Source organism: Salvia hispanica, chromosome 4, assembly GCF_023119035.1.
Source record: "Salvia hispanica cultivar TCC Black 2014 chromosome 4, UniMelb_Shisp_WGS_1.0, whole genome shotgun sequence".
Lineage (NCBI taxonomy): Eukaryota > Viridiplantae > Streptophyta > Magnoliopsida > Lamiales > Lamiaceae > Salvia > Salvia hispanica.
The window spans coordinates 54533030-54555474 of record NC_062968.1 but is presented as its reverse complement, the minus strand read 5'-3'; the positions used below and the strand labels follow the sequence as shown (position 1 = coordinate 54555474).

Here is a 22445-nt window from a genome sequence, read left to right as displayed (position 1 = left end):
TGAAGAGAGAAAAAAGTAAGAGAGTAAAGTAGGTGTGGAAAAATGTGTTATCTTTACTAAAAATGGAAATGACTCTATTACTATGGAACGTACCAAAATAGCAAAATGACTCAATTACTATGAAACGGATGGAGTATATTGGGATCCTACTATTACTTAATCTTGATCCAACATCTCTATTTCTTATATTTCCTTGCCCTAGGCCCCCAAACCCCGGCCCATCATAGTAGCGAGGCCAAAAATTAAATATTGATCTCACAACATTTATTAAATGACAATAAAGCGCAGCTCAGTTAGTAATTCGCTTCTCCGGTCGGTTGGCGGTTCAGTCAAATCAAGATCTGTACCCGATATCTCGGCCGCTCCTACAACAAGGAGAACGACGACGATAACCATTTATGTTATTTTTTTTCAACTTAATAATCATACGCCAAAAGGAATTTGAATTAGATTTGCAGAAACCCCATAACACAACACTTTCCAGGAGAAAGTTCACATATATACACCATGATCATCACTTGCGTGTTAAAAAAAAGCCTAGAATTACATTACAACTATCTCCCCAACTTTCTTCAAGGCTATGGTAAGAAATGCACAATCGAGATCCACGTGCAACGTGCTGCACATTCGACTAAAGAGGAGAGACGAGCGCAACTATTCAGGGCTGTCGAACAGGCACCTCCGGATGGTGGTGGCGACCTGGTCAACCCTTCGAGGGTGGAAGAGGGCAACACAGACTCCCAAACAGATGCAAACTGCTGCAACAGCCATGATGCGGGTTCGTGAAGTTAGAAGTCTCCGTGCAGACATGAGGCCTGGTGATTTTTGAGGCCGAGCATGAATGTCGACATTCATGATCACCTCTTTGTTGACAAGAGGAGCTGTTGCAGCAACGGAATCTAGTGATGACGCCTCTCTGCCCCATGGAACGTCGTCTAGTGTTTCTCGAACAGCCTGCAAAATTTAAATTGGCAACACAACATCAGATGCTACCCCCAGGAAGCACAACAAGAATTGGTGGTTGTACCGTTTTAGTAGCTTGAACGACGAAAGGACCATCTTTGCTTTGATGGCAAACATGTCCATCAGATGCAGAACCTCGATCCTGTGGTCTGTGATCAAGCAAACGTCGTACAATCCCCATTTTGGCCTGTAATGACCTCATACCCGAATCAGATACACCACCAGCATCATTATTATCAATTGAAGATTCCAATGAGCAAAATACTCTCTCCAAAATGGCAGAATGCCCTCTCTGTATCAGAAAGTCCAATAAATGGTTGAATCTTTGCACGTCCGAAGATGTCAACAATTTCCGCGACACTGGTTTCTTCAACGACCATCCTAAATCTAAGAGAAGCCCTGAGAAACGTCTTTGTCTTGAGGCCAGGACTCCGCAGGCAGGTTGTTCTTGAGAGGATGTTGAGGAATCAAGGGTACGTTGCAAGGTTTCCATTTCTTTGCAAGTTTCTTTATCGCTAAAAAGAATCGGAACAAAGTTTGATAAACCAGATTGGTTTTCAACCTGTGCAAGCAGCCCAATCAAAAAACAAGGAAATGCAACCATGCCAGCGTTTCATCATTCCTATTCATATTTTTCTAGATGCATAATGAGAAACATCACAACAAAAGGAAAAAGTGAGTCAACCACAGTTCTCACCTCAATGAACGCTGGCCCTGAGAGAGTCATGTCTGTTTGAGGAACAGATATCTTCACCAGTTGATGGTTAAAATAGCTGCTCTCACCTTTCTTACAGTACAGAGACGAGACACAAATTTTGTAAGCCAAGTACCGTCCATTACAAGAAACTAGAAACCTGCCAAAGGCAATCAAAGAAACCCACATTACAGAAGATCAGAAACAATGAAGCTATATGAAAATATAGGCATTCTTAAAAAGGAAGAAATCTTAAGAAAGAAAGAACGCAATAACTTATCAAGAGTAGAATCCATGTATACCGGAACTTAGGTTGGAGTAGGTCACTTCCACAAGCTACAAACTCCATCGGCCTGCCAGCCTCAAAGCAAGTCGGGTAGATATAATGAAGCTTAGGAGATTTATCCTTTATGCTGACTGGTACTACTGACTGTGCATCTGTTTTTACAAGAATCGGAAGCATGTTAAAAGCTAATTGGATTGATGAAATTTTCTTCACCGCATATCAATCAAATAGCCCATAGCTCTGGGCAACAAAACTGTTTCAATTATTCCAATCCATTTGGAAAGTCACAATCTTAGGCTAAAATTTTGATAAATATTTTTAAAGAATCTTAACCCTAAGCTGTTGGTATGCTTTGTTTAACAAAAATGGAGACACAATTTCAGGATATAAAAAAGTTTCCAATTTTGTGTGGAATCGTAAAACACAGTTTCCCTACATGATAAGACAACTTCTCCAACAAAATGAATTCTCAAAACATGTCCTCATACAACTTTAAGAACTTCAAGCTCAATGTAGAACAGAGCATCGATCCCTAACAGGTTACAAATTCTGTGAAGGGAATGTTTGTGAATAAACAGATCTAAACCATGGCAGACTGTGAAGGAACAAATAAATTGATGGGATCAACAATTAAGACCATTAATCATGCAGCAGAATATCAACCAACCTTTTGTGACACGGAAAATCATGTCATTGACATAAACGAGCATTGTCCCTTTTCCAGATAACATGCTACCAGGCAAGCCAATGAGGTCTTTTATGCATGAAGCTGGTTTATCCAATAACTGCTCGAGGCAAGGATGCAGAATAGCTATACATGAGATATCCGTAAGGCCTGTACTTACTACTTACCGATAAAATGTCCATATCATGCATAGATACATCATTCAAGAAGGTGTGCATGAATGATGACTATTTAATGAACTGTCTATCATGTAAGAAGACGTGTATGAATCCTGATTATTTAATTGGGTTATATCCAATCGATATAATCAACATATCTGCAAGCAACAACAGAAAAGTATTTAACTATCATTAGACTTTTGTCTGCCATTACATTTAGAGCACAGCCTCCATATATCTATGGTTTATCTTAAGCTCAACTTATGCTAGATGGATGATGAATTGATGACTTCAATTGTACGACAGTACGAGTATCCATATTTACTCTATCACCAAAGATATAAAGAATGTGAAATCGGGATTACCTTAAGCCACATTGTCTTCGGCATTGCTATGAAAGCTGTCAATATTGTACAACCGGGACGGATATACCCCTCCAACTCGACAGGCATGTTAGCCAACCATTCAAATATCTAACAAAAAAAAGTCAGCAAAATGTTAAACCCGTCACATCTTTGATAGAGATAATATAGATTTATCTCCCTTGTATACTAAACTGCAATAAGAATCTGTTGAATACTTGCAGTCGCAACCGTCGAGGAAACTCAGCAGGGTTCCAGTCATACAGCTTGAAGGAGATTCGACCAGTGGGACACTGAGAGGAGTTTAGAAGCAAAAGGGATTAACTCAGCTAGAGCAAAAAAGAAATAAAAGACAGATGCATAAGATAAGCGGTTACCACAGAGGAAAATTTGTCACAGTAAGATGCAGCGCGTTTAGAGTTTGGACTACGTTTATGCCCATCAATATGAATTTCGCTGGGGACAGGAAACGGTGAAACCTTCTTGCCCAGAAAACCTTGGGAATCTGGAGGTGAAGATACTGCCGAGACATGTCCATCTGATTTTAACAATATTTCCTTTTCTTCAATCTGACTGCTCACACTCGTGCCATCTGGAGCATCAACAATTCATTTAGGGTGGTCGAGACCATACAAAATGCTAGCTAATGTGCCCACAACCGTTTAAGAAAAAGCAAACTTATAAAGTGAAGCAATATATCCTCATAATTGTTCAAGACTAGCAACATATGATCTTAGGTTCCTTCTCAGAATTAAGTATCTAAAAACTTATGGGTATTCCTGAAATTTACAGAAGGCAAAAATGAGCTGGTTCAAAGCAGGTAAAATTGAAAATTATCATCTACACTATATGAAACTGTCATACCTTTTCCTCCATCATCATCTTCCTTGGCATCATCAACCAAGACAACCTGTTGAGACTCCTTATCTGTGTCTCCTTTAGACTCATTAGATTTTCTTCGGCGTCTGTCATTGTGTTTTTCTAATTTTCTACGGCAACTACGTTTACCCTCATCAAAATTAGACAGGGGATGAAACCTGCAGAATCATGACATATTGACGTGTAAGTAAAAAAAAATAGTGCTCAGAGTAACTTCCGCGAGAAAATAAAGAGAAAACGTCTGCTAACTCCATTACAAACTGAAGTTAGATTGTGATTTGCTTCAGGCTATTAACTTGTTGAAAAATATCAAAATTGCTCATGTATACCAAAGCATAAGATTTCTTTATATAACTTGACTAATGAATTAGCACTTTTACTTCAAACCAAATAGAGAAAATGTCAAGCCATATGCTCAACAAAAAAACAATTCCCTTCCTCACCACTCTTACTCAGGCAGTCTCAATTCAACTCTCATATGGAACTAACATAGAAAGATATCTATCTGCACCTGTATCCTAGCAATGAAAGGAGCATTAACATAAACTACAATCATTTATTCATGTACCACACCTAATTTATTCCTAAAAAAAAACATTATCAAGTCCAAAGCGACAAGGAAGAAACATCTAGTTGGCAAAGGAAGCTACACAAGCAATAAATACCCATTAATTCATTCAATTATAAAAACTAAATGATCCTATTAAATGCACTGAAAAAAAGGAACCAATTTTTTAAATAACCATCATCAAAACCACATCCATTTACTTTTCCTAGCATCCCACGCTTGACAACTGATGAAATCATGACCTCAAGCAAAAAAAAAACAATAAAATTTCCATTGACCAATAATCAAAATACAAAAACTTACTTTCCACACTGCTGGCAGTACCTCTTGCTCTCCCCACCGAGCTCCACGACGGCGGCGTGAGCGCACTTGAGGCAGACGCGGTGGCGCTTGTGATACCCTTTGAGCTCGCCGATGTCGGCCTCGCAGCCCGGCACCTGGCAGAGGATCGGGCCGGGCCGGGCCGCGCGAGTCCGCTTCTTCCCGGGGAGAGCGGACTCCTCCTCCTCCTCCAATTTCTTGTCCAGCTCAGGGCACGCGCACGGGACCGCGCCCGCCACGAAATTGGGGCACAGCAGTCTCGGGTCCCGCTTCCTGACCCGGCCCAGGCTCTCCGGCTGCTGGCTGTGGTCGGAGAAGGCGAAAGGGGTGCTGAGGGCTGCGTCGACGTCGAAATCCAGGAAATCGGACCAGTCGAAGAGGGCCGATTGGGTCGGATCGGCGGGGGTGAATGAGCTAGGAATTGGCGGCGGTGAGCTGTGCTCCATTTTAGAATGTGGCAATTTGGCGGAGCTTGAAGAGGGATTGCGATAAAAACTTGATCTTGATGGTTTTTCTATGATTTAAAAGTGGACTTTGATTGGAGGGAGTGAGACTTTGTTGTCTGAGAAATTCATGTGACTGAATTCATATAGGAACATCACTAATCTAGTAATTAGAGTAATACAAAATTGTTCCATTCAAAATAATGTTAATTTGTTTGATAAAGATTAGTATTTTCATTAGTTATCATTCAAAAAAGATTACTACTGTTGTTCTGAATGGAAGTATCAATCCTATAAAAAATACTACCTCCGTCCCCGATTAAAAGTCACATTTTTCTATTTCGGTTCGTCCCCAATTAAAAATCAAACTTCATTTTTACCATAAATAATAAGTAGGTCTCATATTCCACTAACTCAATTCACTCACATTTTATTATAAAACCAATATAAATAAATGGGTTCCACATTCCACCAACTTTTCTTTACCTTTCTTAAAACTCGTGTCCGGTCAAAGTGTGACTCCTAATGAGGGACGGAGGGAGTAAAACTTAAATAAGTAAAAATACATAGAAAAATCATACGCCCTCTATTCTAGATTAAGAGTCAATTTTTTGTCATAAAAATCCGTCTCAATTTAAAAGTCACTTTTAAATTATTTACTTTTATCAATGTTCTACTAGTGCAATTATTTACGATCCAAATGCAGAGCTGTAAATGAGGATCTTGATTTGAGTGTTGACAGGGATATATAACCTAATTTTATAAACAAAACCTAATTTTAATTGTGTTTATCAGTTGAACCATTCTTGATTTATCTCAATTATTACACTCAATGAAATGTTTTCAAGACAAATGTTTCAGGAGATTTTTGGTTTTATATTCATGGGCGAACACAATATTAGCAAAAATAATATCGAATAATCGCTTTTAGAAAATTACACTTGAAAATGAACTACTATTTGAAATTCTTCTTATATTTCATTGAGTAATATTCAACTCTAATTCAACTACTACATGAATAATTCAAAAATAGCAATATAAGCAAGAAAAATATAAAACGAACATTGATAGCCACATAATGTGACTGTCACATGCTCCATTTCATAAAAGAAAACATAGTACTAGTATTTTGTTTTAATTGTAGGGACATCCACGATCTATGGCCGTATCAATTTCATTTACTTTTTGTTTGCTCCACACAAAGTTGAGAATATACAGAATTTTTAATAATCACAACTTCACGAGTTCCACATGATACACTATTGGATTAATTAATTTAACTTCTTGGATTTCATTTACCAAATTAATGATTCTTTTGTGGGCCTTGAAACTGTGACGAATTGGGCTTTCATTAGTGGGCCTTAAAATACAATTATGTAAAGAGTAAAATTAATCAAGCTAATAATGGGCTGAAAATATTTGTTTGAATTGATTCATCTGAACCACACTGCAGTCGGCCAGTCGCCATTGCCTCCGCCGCCTCCGCCTCAGCGCATCAGTCGTGTTAACTGAATCCGCTTCAGTTCAGGTTATTGTTTGCCTCAAATTTAGAATTGATGCCTCAATTTATTGTGTAATGTATGTATGGCTCGAATTTCTCTCTGTTTTGTTGCTGTTTGCGTTAATGTGGCGGTGTGAGTGATGTTGAAATGGATTGGTGAGGTTAATGGCTGTTTTATCACTGCATTGATGTATGGCAATGATTGATATGAAGCTCACTGCACACAATGTGTTCGATGAAATGCTTGTTCAGTTTTTTTTTTTTTTTTTCATATTTTGGTTATTCGATTGAACGAGCAGATGCTAATCGAGTAATTGTATAACCGATCGGTGTCGTCAACTATAGGGGATTGCAGATTAAACTGTAGTTTAGTGATAACTAGTATGTGTACTTTTTGTTCAGTTTTTCCCCAAGTTCAGTTAAAATTGTAAAGAATAACTTCTATGCATTCAATAATTTTTGTCGGCTAGTTTTCTTATTGGATGATCCGATGATATGAACATCGAAGCTAAAACTAGTCCTAATTCTAGAATTTCATTAGGCTCCACATAAGTTGTTTGTTACTCAATAAAGCTGTGGATTTTTTTATTTTTATTTTTAAGTGTAAATGATAAATTCGAAGAAGTATATACTACGATCCATAGAGTTTCCTTTGAGAAGTATTGGTGACTATAGAGAAATTGGAAGGGAAATATGTATGAAAGGATACAAGAATTTGCTGGAAAGACTTGATCTTTATTGTATCCATGTTTTGGTCCTTCTGAGATACTGCAAATTTTGGCTGCGGAAGTTAATTAACTTCTAATTTCTGGTTGCGCTAAAACTTGAACAGCCTAGTTTTGAGTTGTAAAATGGGTGAGAAGAAGAAGGCAGGTGCTATGTTAGTCCGGCTTGTATCGGCTGCTGGAACTGGATTCTTCTATGTCGTGAAGAAGACAAAGAGGCTCCACACCAACAATATCAAGCTGGAGTTCCGAAAGTACGATCCTCGTGTCAATCACCATGTTTTGTTTACGGAGGCAAAGATGAAGTGAGTATAACTTCTATTTGTAGGTTGCCAATGCTGTTAGGTTTAAATAATATTTCATTGGTCCAATATATCCGTATGTTTGGACTGAAACTCTTGAAATCACATATTATATACCGTTTGAAGTTTAAATTTGAATGTGTTATGTTGATTCTGCTTATCATTTGGATTACTATCTAGAGTTTTATGCATTTGCATTATAATGTCGCAACTGTTAGCTTTGTTGATTGCCTTTAAAGTTTTTTGCTGGCGTTTAGTGATTGCTGTAGTTAATTTCTTGATCTTGAGAGCAGTATGGGATTTCGTGGCTGTTTATGCCTTGGTCTTGCCCTTTTATTCGTAATGATGTCGGCCCTAATCTGATTTTGTACCCAAATCAGACTCTCAGTGAGATTATAGCCTTGTGGAAGATTTTGAACTGTCACATTAGTAGTTTGTAAATGTAGGTTATTGATAATCTCAATCTCATGAAAATATTTCATTTGACTCAATAAGTTGGTTCCTAGTTGCTTTAGGAGAACCTACCCGATCAACCAAGAAGCTTGCTTCAAAAGCACTTGTGTTAGAAGTTAAAACCAACTATAAATCCAATCTATAGGTACTTCCCTTTTGTTTGTTTCCACTTTTATGCTTTGTAAACATGGTAATCCAAATAAACTCTTTCGCCAACGCAATAGAGGCTGTATTGATTGGTCATATTTTGTCTTGATCATGCTGGGTGAGAGCCATGCCTTTACATCATCTAGCTTAACTTTTCTTGCTCTGCCATGTGAAAATAGGCATAAAAGGAAACACTTGGTCTTTGCCAGTTAATATGCCAAATGGAAGCCTTTATTACACTGTTTTTCAGTTTTGATTGATGGTACCATGCTTCATGTGAAATTTTTGTTCAATTAGTGTGAGATTAGTTCTGCTTAACATTTTTATATAGCTTGGTTGATAGGGCTGTCTCTATCAACCAAAGTTCTTGGATTAGTTCTCATGATTTTGTTATTTACATTTTCATAGTCAATAATATAGCTAGTTATGTGCAATCTTGAATCTTACACTAACTGAATGCTATGACATATGCCATCATCCTTCATTTTCCTCTACCATGACTTTGTAAATAAAATTTCATGATGCACATGCACATAGATTATAAAGGCCGTTTCTTGATGAGGTGCTGACGTGCATCGTGTTTGTGCGGTCAGACCCGACTTGGACATTGTCCGGCCGGGGACTGACCAGACCCGACCCTGTCTGATTTCACTTTTATTCATTAATAGTAGTCATAATACAATGACTTACATGTATCAGAGCACACATTTAATCATATCTAAATCTGAGTAATGTTAATTGAAAAACATGACAAATATTCCCTAGTATAGCTGAAATTATTTATCTTGATTTAAGTTTTGTAAATTTGATTAGGTGATCACACCAAACTAAATATATTAGCTAACCTAAATTTGTCATCCCAAGAAATATTACATTATTTGCTAGAGGTGTTCCAAGCATATATTTCAAAATTTCATTTGAATTGTAGCTCGATATGATAAATAAAGCAATAGACAAAAAGTAATTAGCACCCATGATAAACAGATAAACTTAGTGATCTATTAACATTGGTTATGAATTTGATAAACACGCGTTAAATTTGGAGGATATGTTATCCAAGCACAATTGGTTCATTATTTGGGACTAGCACTTAATTAGTGGGATATCATGAATTTCCAATGCTAATGCTTAATCACCACAAAATTTGTGACAGGTTGCGTTTTGAAATACTTATTGGATCAGTCACTATTGGTCGAATTTGCAGATGTTGGTCCAATCATAATGGTTTGTAAAAAAATGTCGTCAATCGTTGTGTTATTTTATACCTTTTGCACCTAATCTTGCTGGACAAAATAACAATTGTATTTTGGAATATTATCATGAAAAACACGATCATTTGCAATTAAAACTCTCTCCCAAGATATTTTGTGACCAAAATTTCAAATTTTTGTTTTTGAGATCTTGACCAAGAAGTCAAGGTTTGGACTTTGTAGTATTTTCAAAATATTTGGAAATTCGGATCATTACAATATTTGATGAATTATAATGGATAAATTGGAGAGATCTAGATAGTATGAATTAGAAATTTAGATAACAAGATTTAAATGATATTGCCCTATATTTCAGTAAAATTTTAACTAAATTAAAGGTCAAAAAGTAAAACGAAAAAAGTAAAACATAGTAGTACTACTATTATTAGCCATTTATATGACAGAATCAAGTCCATATGACGAATGCCCTATTGAAAACATCAACAATAATAATTAATCCAACAAAATATGGTAATATGAGTATGATATACCATTTCTACAAATGATAAAGGCATTATCGATCCACCATTTCTAAATACGATCACTTATTTAAAACCCTTCATCTCTCGTTTTACACTATTCATGAATCTATCTTTTACTTATTTTCATTCCATTCTTATTATCTTACACTCCTTGCGTCCACAACGAATAATCCTATTTTTTTCATTTTCATCTATTAAAAAAATTAATCACCTTCTATACATGAGCTAATAAAAAATTAAATATAACATTAAGAAAGAAAATAAATAAAAGAAAAAAATGAAAAACGACAAAGCAAAAAATATGATTTTAAAAATAATGTTGGAACCTAGCACCCCTCCCACACCAATAGACAGTTAAACCTACTTTTTTACTCCACCTGTTTCATTAAAACATTTGGGACAACATAAGTTTTAATCCACACTTTGTAAAGTAAGAGAGCTACAAAGATAAAGTAATTAGAATATTGTTAGTGAATAATGAGGCTCACCTCATTAGAGAGAAAGAGGTTAACAAAAATATATTGATCTATTTTTATAGGACGAGCTAAAATGAAAATTGTTTATATTTTTATTAGACAGAGGAAGTATTAAACAAACACTTTTATATATCTACGATAGAAAAATTAACTAAGCGGCTCGTTCTTTAAACACCCCATAATAAGCCGCCCGTTCCTTAAACGCCCCACAATGCGTTCCTTGCGTGTCAACAAGACTCTAACAAGGAATGCTTGCACAGCAGAACCTGTGCATTTTAGTTACTTTTAAAAGGCATCTAATGGAAAACGATGAGAGAACACACTTTTTTCTTATAAATCATCAACACCACTTAATCCATGAGACCTTTAAACCAACGAGTAATATCACCATTTCTATACATGGTTTAAAACAACCCACGTATGATAGTATATAGTTGATGCATTGAATAGATGCATTATGCAATGTACATCTATAAAACTAAATTAAAATATATATGAAATTCAGCATATAATTACTTCTTTTCTCATTTAGAAACAGAGCATCAAGAAGATAGAAACACACCCAACCCAATTGGAAGATAGATATATTATCATCTCTCTATCCATTCGTGATTTCTCGTGACGTGGACCAATGGGAGCTAGGTCTCACTATATCTCTCTTATTACATCTCCAAAATCCTCTCTCTCCAAATACATATACATATATAAACTCAAACAGAGGTGGTACCACTGATATCCTCTGTAAATGCTCCACCCAAAAAGCAACATACACAAACCAATCCCACCACCATTTCCTTTCCTCAACAATCCTTGCATTTTTAATCCAACCTCTTATCATTCCCATCATTTCTGTCTTGAAAGAAGTTAAAAAACAGAGCCCACCTCAAGAATTTTCATGAACAGAGAGTAAAGTAGATATCTTTTTTCTGGGAAATCTACAATCTTTGATTATCTGTAGTGAAACTTTGAGCTCTCTATAAACATTAAAGAATATGGCTTTATGCCCATTTGCATTTTCTGGGAATCTGAGCAAAGGAGTAGTTGCTGCAGATGCTCAAAAGCACACTAATTTCTCTTCTCAGTGGATACATGGAGCAGATCTACCCTTTCACCCCTTCTGCAAGAACAACCACCAGGTCCTTCATTTTTTTTTCTTGCCATTCTTCAATAATGTATAATTAAATCCCTAGTGGTTTCAACTTTCAAGACAGATAGATGCTACACTTGAAATATAAAGCATTATATTGACAGCAAAGTAACCAATGTCATCATGATTGGCTGTTAAAGTATAGTAGTACTAGAATTCAAGATTTCTTGATTGGGAAATGGGGAGAGAGATTGTTTGCTATTATTGTTTACATTATTGAGATAATTGTTTGGGTGTATACTAGGAATAGGCTGCATTTATCTTCAGCTGGAAGTTTAGGATTGCAACAATTGATTGAAATATTTGTTTTCTACTGGTTTAATATTGAAGGTTAGGAAAAACACAACAGGAATTTGTGCAACACTGTCTGAAAGAGGGGAATACTTCTCACAAAAGCCTCCAACTCCCCTTTTAGACACCATCAACTATCCAATTCACATGAAAAACCTCTCCACTAAGGTACTTACTGTACATACATATAACATATTTTCCAAAATAATGATTTTTTTATAAAATTTGAGTGACTCCCTCTTTCTAAAAAGATTCAATCTTGAGCTCAGGAACTCCAACAACTGGCTGATGAACTCCGGTCCGACGTGATCTTCAACGTGTCCAAGACTGGGGGTCATCTGGGATCAAGCCTAGGTGTGATTGAGTTAACCGTGGCTCTTCATTATGTGTTCAATGCACCTCAAGATCGAATTCTGTGGGATGTTGGCCACCAGGTGATGATTCTCTTCTTAATCGCAGCCTAGCTTGTGTAACATGTTTCTTGTTCTGATGGGATCTGATTCTGCGTGATGTAGGCTTATCCACACAAGATTCTGACTGGAAGAAGAGATAAGATGCCAAGTTTAAGGCAGACTGGTGGTCTCTCTGGTTTCACGAAGCGGTCTGAGAGTGACTACGACTGTTTTGGCGCCGGTCACAGTTCCACAACTATCTCTGCGGGATTAGGTATGAATATGATCCTTCCAAATTGACCTGTTTATATAGGATAAGAAGAAAAGTAATGTAAAGCTTATGATACACTGAAATAGATAACTGATTTAGGATTGGCTTACCAGGAATGGCTGTGGGGAGGGATCTGAAAGGAAGGAAAAACAACGTGGTGGCTGTGATAGGTGATGGGGCCATGACAGCTGGTCAGGCCTATGAAGCAATGAACAACGCTGGGTACCTGGACTCGGACATGATCGTTATTCTCAATGACAACAAGCAAGTTTCTTTACCCACTGCTAATCTGGACGGACCAACAGCTCCTGTGGGAGCCTTGAGCAGTGCTTTGAGTAGGTTGCAGTCTAACCGGCCACTCAGAGAGCTAAGGGAAGTTGCTAAGGTTAGTATCACGAATCAGAATGTTGTTAGGATCATCCCAACAAATGGTGTTGACATTTGTTGAGGTTGTTTCAGGGAGTTACAAAGCAGATCGGAGGGCCTATGCACGAGATTGCTGCAAAAGTTGATGAGTACGCTCGTGGGATGATCAGTGGTTCTGGATCAACACTCTTTGAAGAGCTCGGGCTTTACTACATCGGTCCAGTTGATGGTCACAATCTTGATGACCTGACGGCAATTCTTAAAGAGGTCAAGAGTACAAAAACGACAGGTCCAGTGTTGATCCATGTTGTGACTGAGAAAGGAAGGGGATATCCTTATGCAGAGAAAGCTGCAGATAAATACCATGGTAAACCTAATTTAAGTCGCAGTGTATACATGAATTGTTCAATATATAATGATATCTGTCCCAAATAATAACTCTCAGCTGGAATTCATGAGCTCACCTTTTGCAGGAGTGACCAAGTTCGATCCAGCAACCGGGAAGCAGTTTAAATCAAGTGCTCCAACTCAGTCGTACACAACCTACTTCGCTGAGGCTCTGATTGCAGAAGCTGAAGCAGACAAGGATATCGTAGCAATCCATGCAGCCATGGGTGGCGGGACGGGTTTGAACCTCTTCCAACGCCGTTTCCCAACAAGGTGTTTCGATGTTGGGATAGCAGAACAACATGCTGTAACTTTTGCTGCGGGTTTGGCCTGTGAAGGGATCAAACCCTTTTGTGCAATCTACTCATCCTTCTTGCAACGAGCCTACGACCAGGTAGTTCACGACGTCGATTTGCAGAAGCTGCCTGTTAGGTTTGCTATGGATAGAGCTGGCTTAGTGGGGGCAGATGGCCCGACACATTGTGGGGCTTTTGATGTTACTTTCATGGCATGCCTTCCCAACATGGTGGTGATGGCTCCTTCCGATGAGGCCGAATTGTTTCACATGGTTGCAACTGCTGCAGCAATAGATGACAGACCAAGTTGCTTCCGTTATCCAAGAGGTAATGGTTTAGGTGTCGAGCTGCCGCCTGGAAACAAGGGCAAACCCCTTGAGGTACTTCTCTATTCCTCCTCTTTTAGTCCCAAAGTATTAACACTTTATGAATAAACCCAACTGAGGCAAGTTTGTGTTTATCCTTCAGATCGGAAAGGGCCGCATACTAATTGAAGGAGAGAGGGTGGCTCTCTTGGGTTATGGATCAGCAGTTCAGAGCTGTATTGCTGCAGCTGCCTTGGTAGAAACCCGTGGTTTACAGTTGACAGTGGCCGATGCTCGTTTCTGTAAGCCATTAGATCACGCTCTTATACGAAGCTTGGCCAAATCACACGAGGTCTTGATCACAGTGGAAGAAGGGTCTATTGGTGGTTTTGGATCTCATGTAGCTCAGTTCATGGCTCTGGATGGGCTCCTTGACGGAAACTTAAAGGTACAAGTCTTGAACGATAGATTCCAGTAATGTAAACAGCTACTTACAAGATTTACTAACACTTTTGATCACTAAAACCTTCCTGCAGTGGAGACCATTGGTTCTTCCCGATCGATACATTGATCACGGAGCCCCGGTGGATCAACAGATGGAAGCAGGGCTCACACCTGCTCACATTGCAGCGACTGTCTTCAATATTCTAGGGAAAGCTAGGGAGGCTCTGGAGATTATGTCGTAGATCTAAGAGCTGTACAAAAAACACCATATAGTATTAGCTTCAACTTATCTAGTTTCCTACAATCACATCACACTGCTGCTCTTGTAACAAAACGACTTAAATGTATCACATCCTTTAACTTCCACAATCATTGAACACATGACTCCAAAATTATTCAAAATCTAGTGGTAAGCAACATCACAACATCAAACACACATTCAAACATTCTGATATTGAGCTGACTCATTTCCTAGCTCGAACTCTAACGAAAAAAGTATCATCTGGCCCTATTTCAGTTGGAAGCAAACAAGCTTCGGTTTCAAAGTCGAATCACCTAACAATGTCATCAATCAGAGATCGCAATTTTTGAACTAGTTGCACATTCTCCTCCGATAAACAAATAATCAAGCTAGGGTTTCGGATTCAATCACCTCATCTGGTAAAACAATCGATGTAGCTCGGAAATTGAGCTGTGAGTGCAATAACCCCCCAATTTGATCGCTTTCGAAATCAAATCTATAGCTAGAGATTGGTTACCTTCCATCCGTAGCTTTGAATCCTTCACGTTTTGGTTTCAATCTTCATTTTCTCTTCCATTCTGAGCTTCGTTTCGCGAAAAGGGATGACGGTTTTCCGCCTAAATAAAAGACACGAGTAATAAATATGAAAATATTAAAAATTTAAGCCATAAATTTTCTCAATTTATTAACAAAATACTCACTCCGTCCCACATTTGTAGTAACATTTAGTTATGACACGGGTTTTAATGAATTGGTGGAGTGTGTAATTAATGAAGTGAGAGGTGGAGTGTGTAATAAATGAAGTGAGTTGGTGGAAAGTGAGATGGTTGCCTTTTTAGATTTTAAAATGTTTCTTTTTTGACTTATAAGTTTTGTTGTTAAAATTATTTAAACTTATGGTTTTTAATTTTCCAACTTGTTTAATCTTTTTTCCTTACAAAAATTTAAGCTTTGCCAAAGTTAAAATTTAAAAAAATGTTTCACACATTGCACACCCTTGTTTTTTTCGGCCTTAACATCTCAACAAATTTAAAGAGGGAATCAAATTCAATATTCACTAACTCAAACTCCAAATTATGGAGGGAAACATTCATTACATTCACATGGAGGGAAAAATCCAAAACCAAATCCCATGGAGGGAAAGATCCAAAACCAAATCTAAGCTAAACTATACCTATAAATACATTCACTCCACCATTAATCCAAGCACTTGAACTCCACCTACCAACAAACCGACCAAAAGGTATTTATAGCTAAATTACCCTAGGAGAATTCTCATCATAGGGCCGAGGAGATGGAGCAAGAGATGGAGCAACAGACAGAGCAGGAGCATATGCTCCAGATGGAGCAACATATGGAGCAGGAGCAGGAGCAGTTTCAAGAGGCAGAACCAGAGCAGGGGCCGAGGGCCAACCGGACTTTGAGCAGCCAAGAGAAGAACCATATTGTGCGGTTCCTTCAACAGCAATGCAGAGCTGGAGCACTGCCACATGGTTCATTTGAACTGGCAGCCAAGAGATTCAAAGTACACAGAACGACAGTGAGCCGTTTATGGGGGATAGCCAAACAGCACATTGAAGATGGGAAACCTGTTGTCATGATGAGCAGAGTATCAGGATATACTAAGAAAATAGGTAAACTAAATTTTGATGGAGATAAGTTCAGACAATTGACTTTTCTTGAGAGATCTTGCTATAGAAAAGTTGCTAGTAAGATGGAAGTGAGCAAGACCACAGTTGGTAGATGGGCAAAGAATAACCTGATAAGGCCACATACAAATGCCATAAAGCCAGCACTCACTGAAGCAAATAAAATCAGTAGAATGAGATGGTGTCTTACTCATATTCAGCCAGCTATAGATGAAGGGAAGCTTATTTATCATGCAAGGCACAACACAGTTCATATTGATGAGAAATGGTTTTACATGACAAAAGCTTCAGACATATACTACCTGTTGCCGGATAAGGATGAGCCTTACAGATCTTGCAAATAAAAAAGATTCATCACAAAAGTGATGTTCATGTGTGCTGTAAGTAGGCCACAGTTTGGGACAGATGGGCAGACCATCTTTGATGGTAAAATAGGCATATTCCCATTCACAGAACAAGTTCCAGCCAAAAGAAAGTCAAAGAATAGGCCAAGTGGGACACTGGAGACAAAGTCTATTCCATCAGTTAACAAGGAAGCAATGAGAGAATGTCTCTTGAATCAGGTATGGATATTTTTCAACTCACATTCCTATCAGACATTTGTAATGTCATCACTTAGCCATTCATTTATTTATTCATACATAATGCACAGATTATTCCAGCAATCAAGGCTAAGTGGCCAGCCAATGCAAGCAAGGATATATAGTCCAAACCATCAAGGAGTGGCTAAGTTCACAAAAAACCATCCAACACAGAAGAATCAAAGCTGAGCATGCATAACTCTCAGAAAAATATCATCACAGAGGAGCAAAGTTGCAAATCAGAGCCTCCAAACCATCAAGGGGTGGCTAAGTTCACAAAAAACCATCAAACACAGAGGAATCATAGTTGAGCATGCATAACTCTCACAAAAAATTCATCACAGTGAGCAAAGTTGCAATGAAAATCAGAGCCTCCAAACCATCAAATGGGTGGCTAAGTTCACAAAAAACCAACCAACACAGAGGAATCATAGCTGAGCATGCATAACTCTCACAAAAGCTTCATCACAGAGGAGTAAACACACAATCAGAGCCCATAAACCAGCCAAAAGACATCAAAATTGCAAATCAGAGCCTCCAAACCATCAAAGGGGTGGCTAAGTTCACAAAAAACCAACCAACACAGAAGAATCATAGCTGAGCATGCATAACTCTCACAAAATATTCATCACAGAGGAGCATAAATGCAAATCAGAGCCAACAAACCAACCAAAGACATCAAAATTGCAAATCAGAGCCTCCAAACCATAAAGGGGTGGCTAAGTTCACAAAAAACCAACCAACACAGAGGAATCATAGCTGAGCATGCAAAACTCTCACAAAAAATTCATCTCAGATGAGCAAAGTTGCAATTCAGAGCCTCCAAACCATCATAGGGGAGCCTAAGTTCACAAAAAACCAACCAACACAGAGGAATCATAGCTGAGCATGCAAAACTCTCAGAAAAAATTCATCACAGAGGAGCAAAGTTGCAAATCAGAGCCTCCAAACCATCATAGGGGTGGCTAAGTTCACAAAAAACCAATCAACACAGCCAAGGCAACAATAACCCTCAATCAATTCAACTGAAACAGCCTCCAAACCCTACACAGGGGGTGGCTTAGAATTGAAAAAATACTCACAGATTAGAGGAGATCTTTCATGCCCGGCAACAAGATCAACAACATTGCTTTTTCATTCTCGATGTACTCCACCTTTGATGAAGACTGTGGTTTAGGTTCAGATGCGTCAAAGGGGAGCCAAGGTGCCTGCGTTTCAGAGTCTTCATAGGGCTGGAACGGTGGTAGACGTTCAGATCCGTCAAAGCCCTCAGACGGTGGCTGGGTTTCAGAGTCGTCATAGAGCTGGAACGGTGGTTGACGTTCAGACCCGTCAAAGCCCTCAGACGGTGGCTGGGTTTTAGATCCGTCGAAGTCCTCGGCCGGTGGGGGAAGCTCAGTTTCTTCGACGACCTCATACTCGTCAACCCCCCCAAACCGTCGTGGATTTCCCGATCGGTGGTACTAATCGACCGCTCGTTTGATTTCCCACCGTTCAATGACTTCTGGTGGTGTATCAGGGACGATTAAGGTTCCGGGAGGTGTATCGAAAGATGACAACGATTCAAACTTCGACAAAGCATCCCATTCATTAGCGATGAGAAGCGAACGGCGATGGAGTAATCGTCGGATTTAGATCGGCGATTACAGTAGGAGCCGATTAGGGTTCTTCGATTAGGAATAGAGAGAGACGGGAAGGTGGAGTGAGAGAGAAATGAAAGTCAAATGAGGGGGGTTGGGGGGGGTTAAGTGTTTGATTTATTTTTTGGTTTATTTTTGTGTATATAATGGCATTTGAGTGTAATTTTATTGAATAATGGGGTAAAATTTTATGTGCAAATATGGTAAATTCTAAATGTTACTCCAAATATGGGACAGACTTTTCCCTAGAAAAGGTAGAATCATGTTACAACTGTGCTTGAAGCTCCACAACATTTGATAATTTGTGATTTCTTAGCTCTATATTTTTGTTTGTGATTGGTTTGTTATAATTTTTGTCTTCATTGATGGTAATTTGACTGATAATGCAGTATTGAAAGTCAATTTAGTCAATTTTGGACCAGCATGAACTTCTTCTTCTTCTACTTCTTTTTTTTCCTTTTCTGATTTACTGTTTAGGCATTCGTGAGGAATTTGTGATCGTGTCATTGAACAAAAGGGAGCATTTGATCTTCATTTTATTAGTTTTAGGATAAGAATTCAGATTTCATTTTAATTTTGCAAGAATGTGTATACCAGTATTTTTCAGAATAAGAAGATTTCTAATTTTCTACTATTATACTGTTGTAGAAGAAAGTGAACAACCTGTGCCATCCTATCTTAGTTTGTTGCGCTCATATGTGTTTCTATTAAATAAGACATATCTCAACAATCATGCTCTGGTTATGTTGTGAGGATGCCAGTGAAAATTGTTCATATGGAAGTTCTAATCTTGATATAAGTGAAGCTATGGAGGCTGATGTTGTGTTTAATTATTTTATCAAGGGCTTTATCTGTCTTGTTTTCATGGCATTGTGTTGCTGGTATGTCATGTTATTAATATCTGACACGTCACAGGGCATGGAAGAAGTTGAGAAGAATATAATGACAATGAGGACTATGGTATCTGGGGATGGTGAAGTAGAACCAAGTGCTGACAAATTACTAAGTTGGCTCTTGAAATCTGTAATGAAGATGCTATTTCTCTTCTTTTTCACAAGTTACCCATTTTGGGATGGGAAGTAAGTCATTATGTACCATTCAACAAAGCAATGTTGAAATGCATGCAGATCTGTTCATTCCAAAGCTTGACAAATATGTAAATCTCCACGCAGGCTAGGAAAAATTTAGTGCATTGTTGGTCTATATTGCTAAAGCAAAAGGTAGATTCTGTAAATTGCTGTGAGCAATACATGGAGAAACATCATGAGTTGCTTGACTTTTTTGTTGTTTGGTATGAGCATATGTTCACACCTTGGGTTTGTATTCCTTTCTCCCGTTTTTAGCTATTATACAATAATTGTTTTCCTGTATGTACATTTTAGCCATGTCTTGTTATGTCAAGGTGTTGTTTGACAATATGCACTCTGACAGCTATGATAACAAGGAAATTGCTCTGACTTGTGGACATATGCTGAGAGAGTGCATCAAATTCCCTACTCTTTCGAAGTAAGAGACGCTTGCCATTCCAAGCTTTTCTATTCTTATAGAAGACCTTCCTCTAGCATGACAAGGAACTCTTATAGAGAATGTGTTGGAATAAGATTTCTAGAAGATCTTTTATCATGTTGCATCTCTTTGAGAGAATTCTATGGCACCCTTGTTTCAGATACATACTGGAATCTCCCTGCTTTGAGTTGTTCTTCAAATTCATAGAGCTACCTACTTTTGATGTTGCCTCTGATGCATTCTCCACATTTAAGGTAGATATTTTGTTTATTGATTCTTATGTCATTTGGGATCTAAAGTACTTTTGAGCTGTTACTTACAGTTAGATATAAACATTGCCAGGATCTGATGACTAAACATCCAACTGCAGTTTCTGAATACCTGACTACCCACTACAACGAGGTGTTGCTCAATCTCTGACTCTCTGTCTTTGTTACACCTGATAAACACATCTTGTCCTTTCTCATTACTATCCACACTTATTGGACTTACACCATTTCGATCCAATAAGAAGTGTAAGGTTGCTTGGTTCCATTTTATGCACAAAATATTTTCAAACTTCTTTAGGAGCTTCTGTGATACACTTATACTAACTAGTAAAAACTGAAATCATTGTTTCGTCTTACTTTTCACTCAAAATACCAATTTTATGTTTTTAGGTGGCACCATGCTCGAAAAAAATTTCAACACTACTTATCATTTCTCAATTTGGTATCTTTGTGGGACACATCAAATTATAATCTGCTTATCCAACCACAGTTTAAAGTAGACTCTGACTCCTACATATAATATGAAAAGTGTGATTAACTTCATAGGAAATAAACCAACCAAACATATTCTTATTTTGAAACTTGTAAAAATTTACAAAGAAAAAAAAAAGAAAGTTTATTCAAACTTGTTTTTTGTTTCCACAAAGAACCTAAACTTTGTAAAGGTCACTGGAAATTGTAGAAACTAAAAGCTGGGACTGAAGTGAAACCTTTCTACCCTTGAGAATATGAAAATTGTATACTTCTACTCTGGTATCCATTTCCAACGTCTAATTCATCATTCTACATGATTTTTTATTTTCAGTTCTTTGAGCAATATGAAAAGCTACTGACATCTGCTAACTACGTTACCAGAAGGCAATCTTTGAAGGTCAGTTTTTTCATATGTTGACCTGGCTTCTTTCTGCTATTACTAGCTTTGCATTTACATTTTACATTTAACGAACTTCAGCTCCTGTCCGATTTTCTTCTGGAATCTCCAAGTACTCATATAATGAAACGCTACATTGGTGAGGTTCGTCACTTAAAAATCATGATGACACTGCTGAAGGTATCATTCAATTCCTTATCTTCTTAATCTGAGGCTGTTTTTGAAATTTTTGTTTATATATCAATGGGTTGGACTTATTGTGGCATGAAAGAATGTGATCTGAATTTTTTTCACCATTGCCTATGATTTTCAAAAATAAAGGGAGCCTATATCTTCCAGCATGAGTATAACATTTTGAAATATGTGTTCTTGATTCTGTTTTGTGGAATATGCTATGAACCAACGAGGTATTACTCACACAGACTTTGATTCCATTTTGGGTTGATATTGTATATTTATCTCATTGTGCAATCTATGCAAGTTCAACTGTCCACATGTCCAGTGAGTCTTATCAAGTACCAATACTTATGTGGATAGATTGCTACCTCATTCTTTATTACAATCCTTTTTTTTATGCAGTACATGTTTCTTAAGTTGGATAAGAAGACAATAACATGTTGGAGAAAATTAAAATAAAAATATATCTGTAATTTTTTTGCTTTGTCGGATTAGAAGACAATAATATGTTGGAAAAAATTAAATAGAAATATGATCTGCATTTTTTTCTAATGAGATCTTTCTTTTGCAGGATTCCAGCAAAAATATCCAACTATCTGCATTTCATATTTTCAAGGTAATTAAAAGTTATACTCTCACATAAATATAGTTTACTCTGTTCGAAAAGTACATTTTTTATCTTGAGAAGCAGATAGAAGTATGAGATAGGTTCCTTCTAGTTTTTCTTATTTAAGATGGATTTAATACATTTTTGGGGTTTGACATATAATTAGTGGTAAATATGAACCCACCAAATCCCTGAGACGTTTTGGTCCCACAATACTCTTATAAGTTCAATTGTTTCTTTTTTTTTTTTATGTGAGTGGAAGGGAAATTTGTTTGCCTAACATCCCGAGTATCTAATGGAAGAATATAAA

At 37.7% G+C, this 22445-nt stretch overlaps 3 protein-coding genes and 1 pseudogene across 4 annotated transcripts in view; 3 read left to right on the top strand and 1 right to left on the bottom strand.

Annotated features, from left to right (window-relative positions):
* Positions 1-426: 426 nt before the first annotated feature.
* LOC125224092 (squamosa promoter-binding-like protein 7) lies at positions 427-5484 on the bottom strand. The gene is made up of 10 exons (XM_048127440.1): positions 4899-5484; positions 4013-4185; positions 3526-3740; positions 3367-3441; positions 3152-3259; positions 2611-2728; positions 1960-2095; positions 1661-1817; positions 1028-1525; positions 427-954 (listed from the first exon to the last, which is right to left on the bottom strand). The coding sequence occupies exons 1-10, from the start codon at positions 5360-5362 to the stop codon at positions 655-657; spliced, it is 2244 nt and encodes a 747-aa protein (XP_047983397.1). The 5' UTR covers positions 5363-5484; the 3' UTR covers positions 427-654.
* A 1286-nt stretch (positions 5485-6770) lies between these two features.
* On the top strand, positions 6771-8047 carry LOC125223929 (50S ribosomal protein L33-like). Its single transcript, XM_048127239.1, has 2 exons — positions 6771-6887; positions 7693-8047. Exon 2 carries the CDS (start codon positions 7712-7714, stop codon positions 7892-7894), a length of 183 nt encoding a protein of 60 aa, XP_047983196.1. The 5' UTR covers positions 6771-6887; positions 7693-7711; the 3' UTR covers positions 7895-8047.
* A 3372-nt stretch (positions 8048-11419) lies between these two features.
* The window catches only part of LOC125218020 (probable 1-deoxy-D-xylulose-5-phosphate synthase, chloroplastic), a 12310-nt gene continuing 1284 nt past the window's right edge, over positions 11420-22445 (top strand). Inside the window, exons 1-9 of one of the 2 annotated variants that reach the window (XM_048119612.1) lie at positions 11421-11831; positions 12173-12301; positions 12403-12567; positions 12649-12799; positions 12910-13181; positions 13256-13529; positions 13636-14225; positions 14314-14598; positions 14687-14971. In XM_048119612.1, the coding sequence (XP_047975569.1) occupies positions 11688-11831; positions 12173-12301; positions 12403-12567; positions 12649-12799; positions 12910-13181; positions 13256-13529; positions 13636-14225; positions 14314-14598; positions 14687-14836 (2160 nt within the window). In that variant the 5' untranslated portion in view covers positions 11421-11687 and the 3' untranslated portion in view covers positions 14837-14971. Of the gene's footprint in view, positions 11832-12172; positions 12302-12402; positions 12568-12648; positions 12800-12909; positions 13182-13255; positions 13530-13635; positions 14226-14313; positions 14599-14686; positions 14972-22445 lie in introns of those variants that run through there. The other variant, XM_048119613.1, reaches the window with a different exon arrangement.
* LOC125223982 lies at positions 16856-22424 on the top strand (annotated as a pseudogene).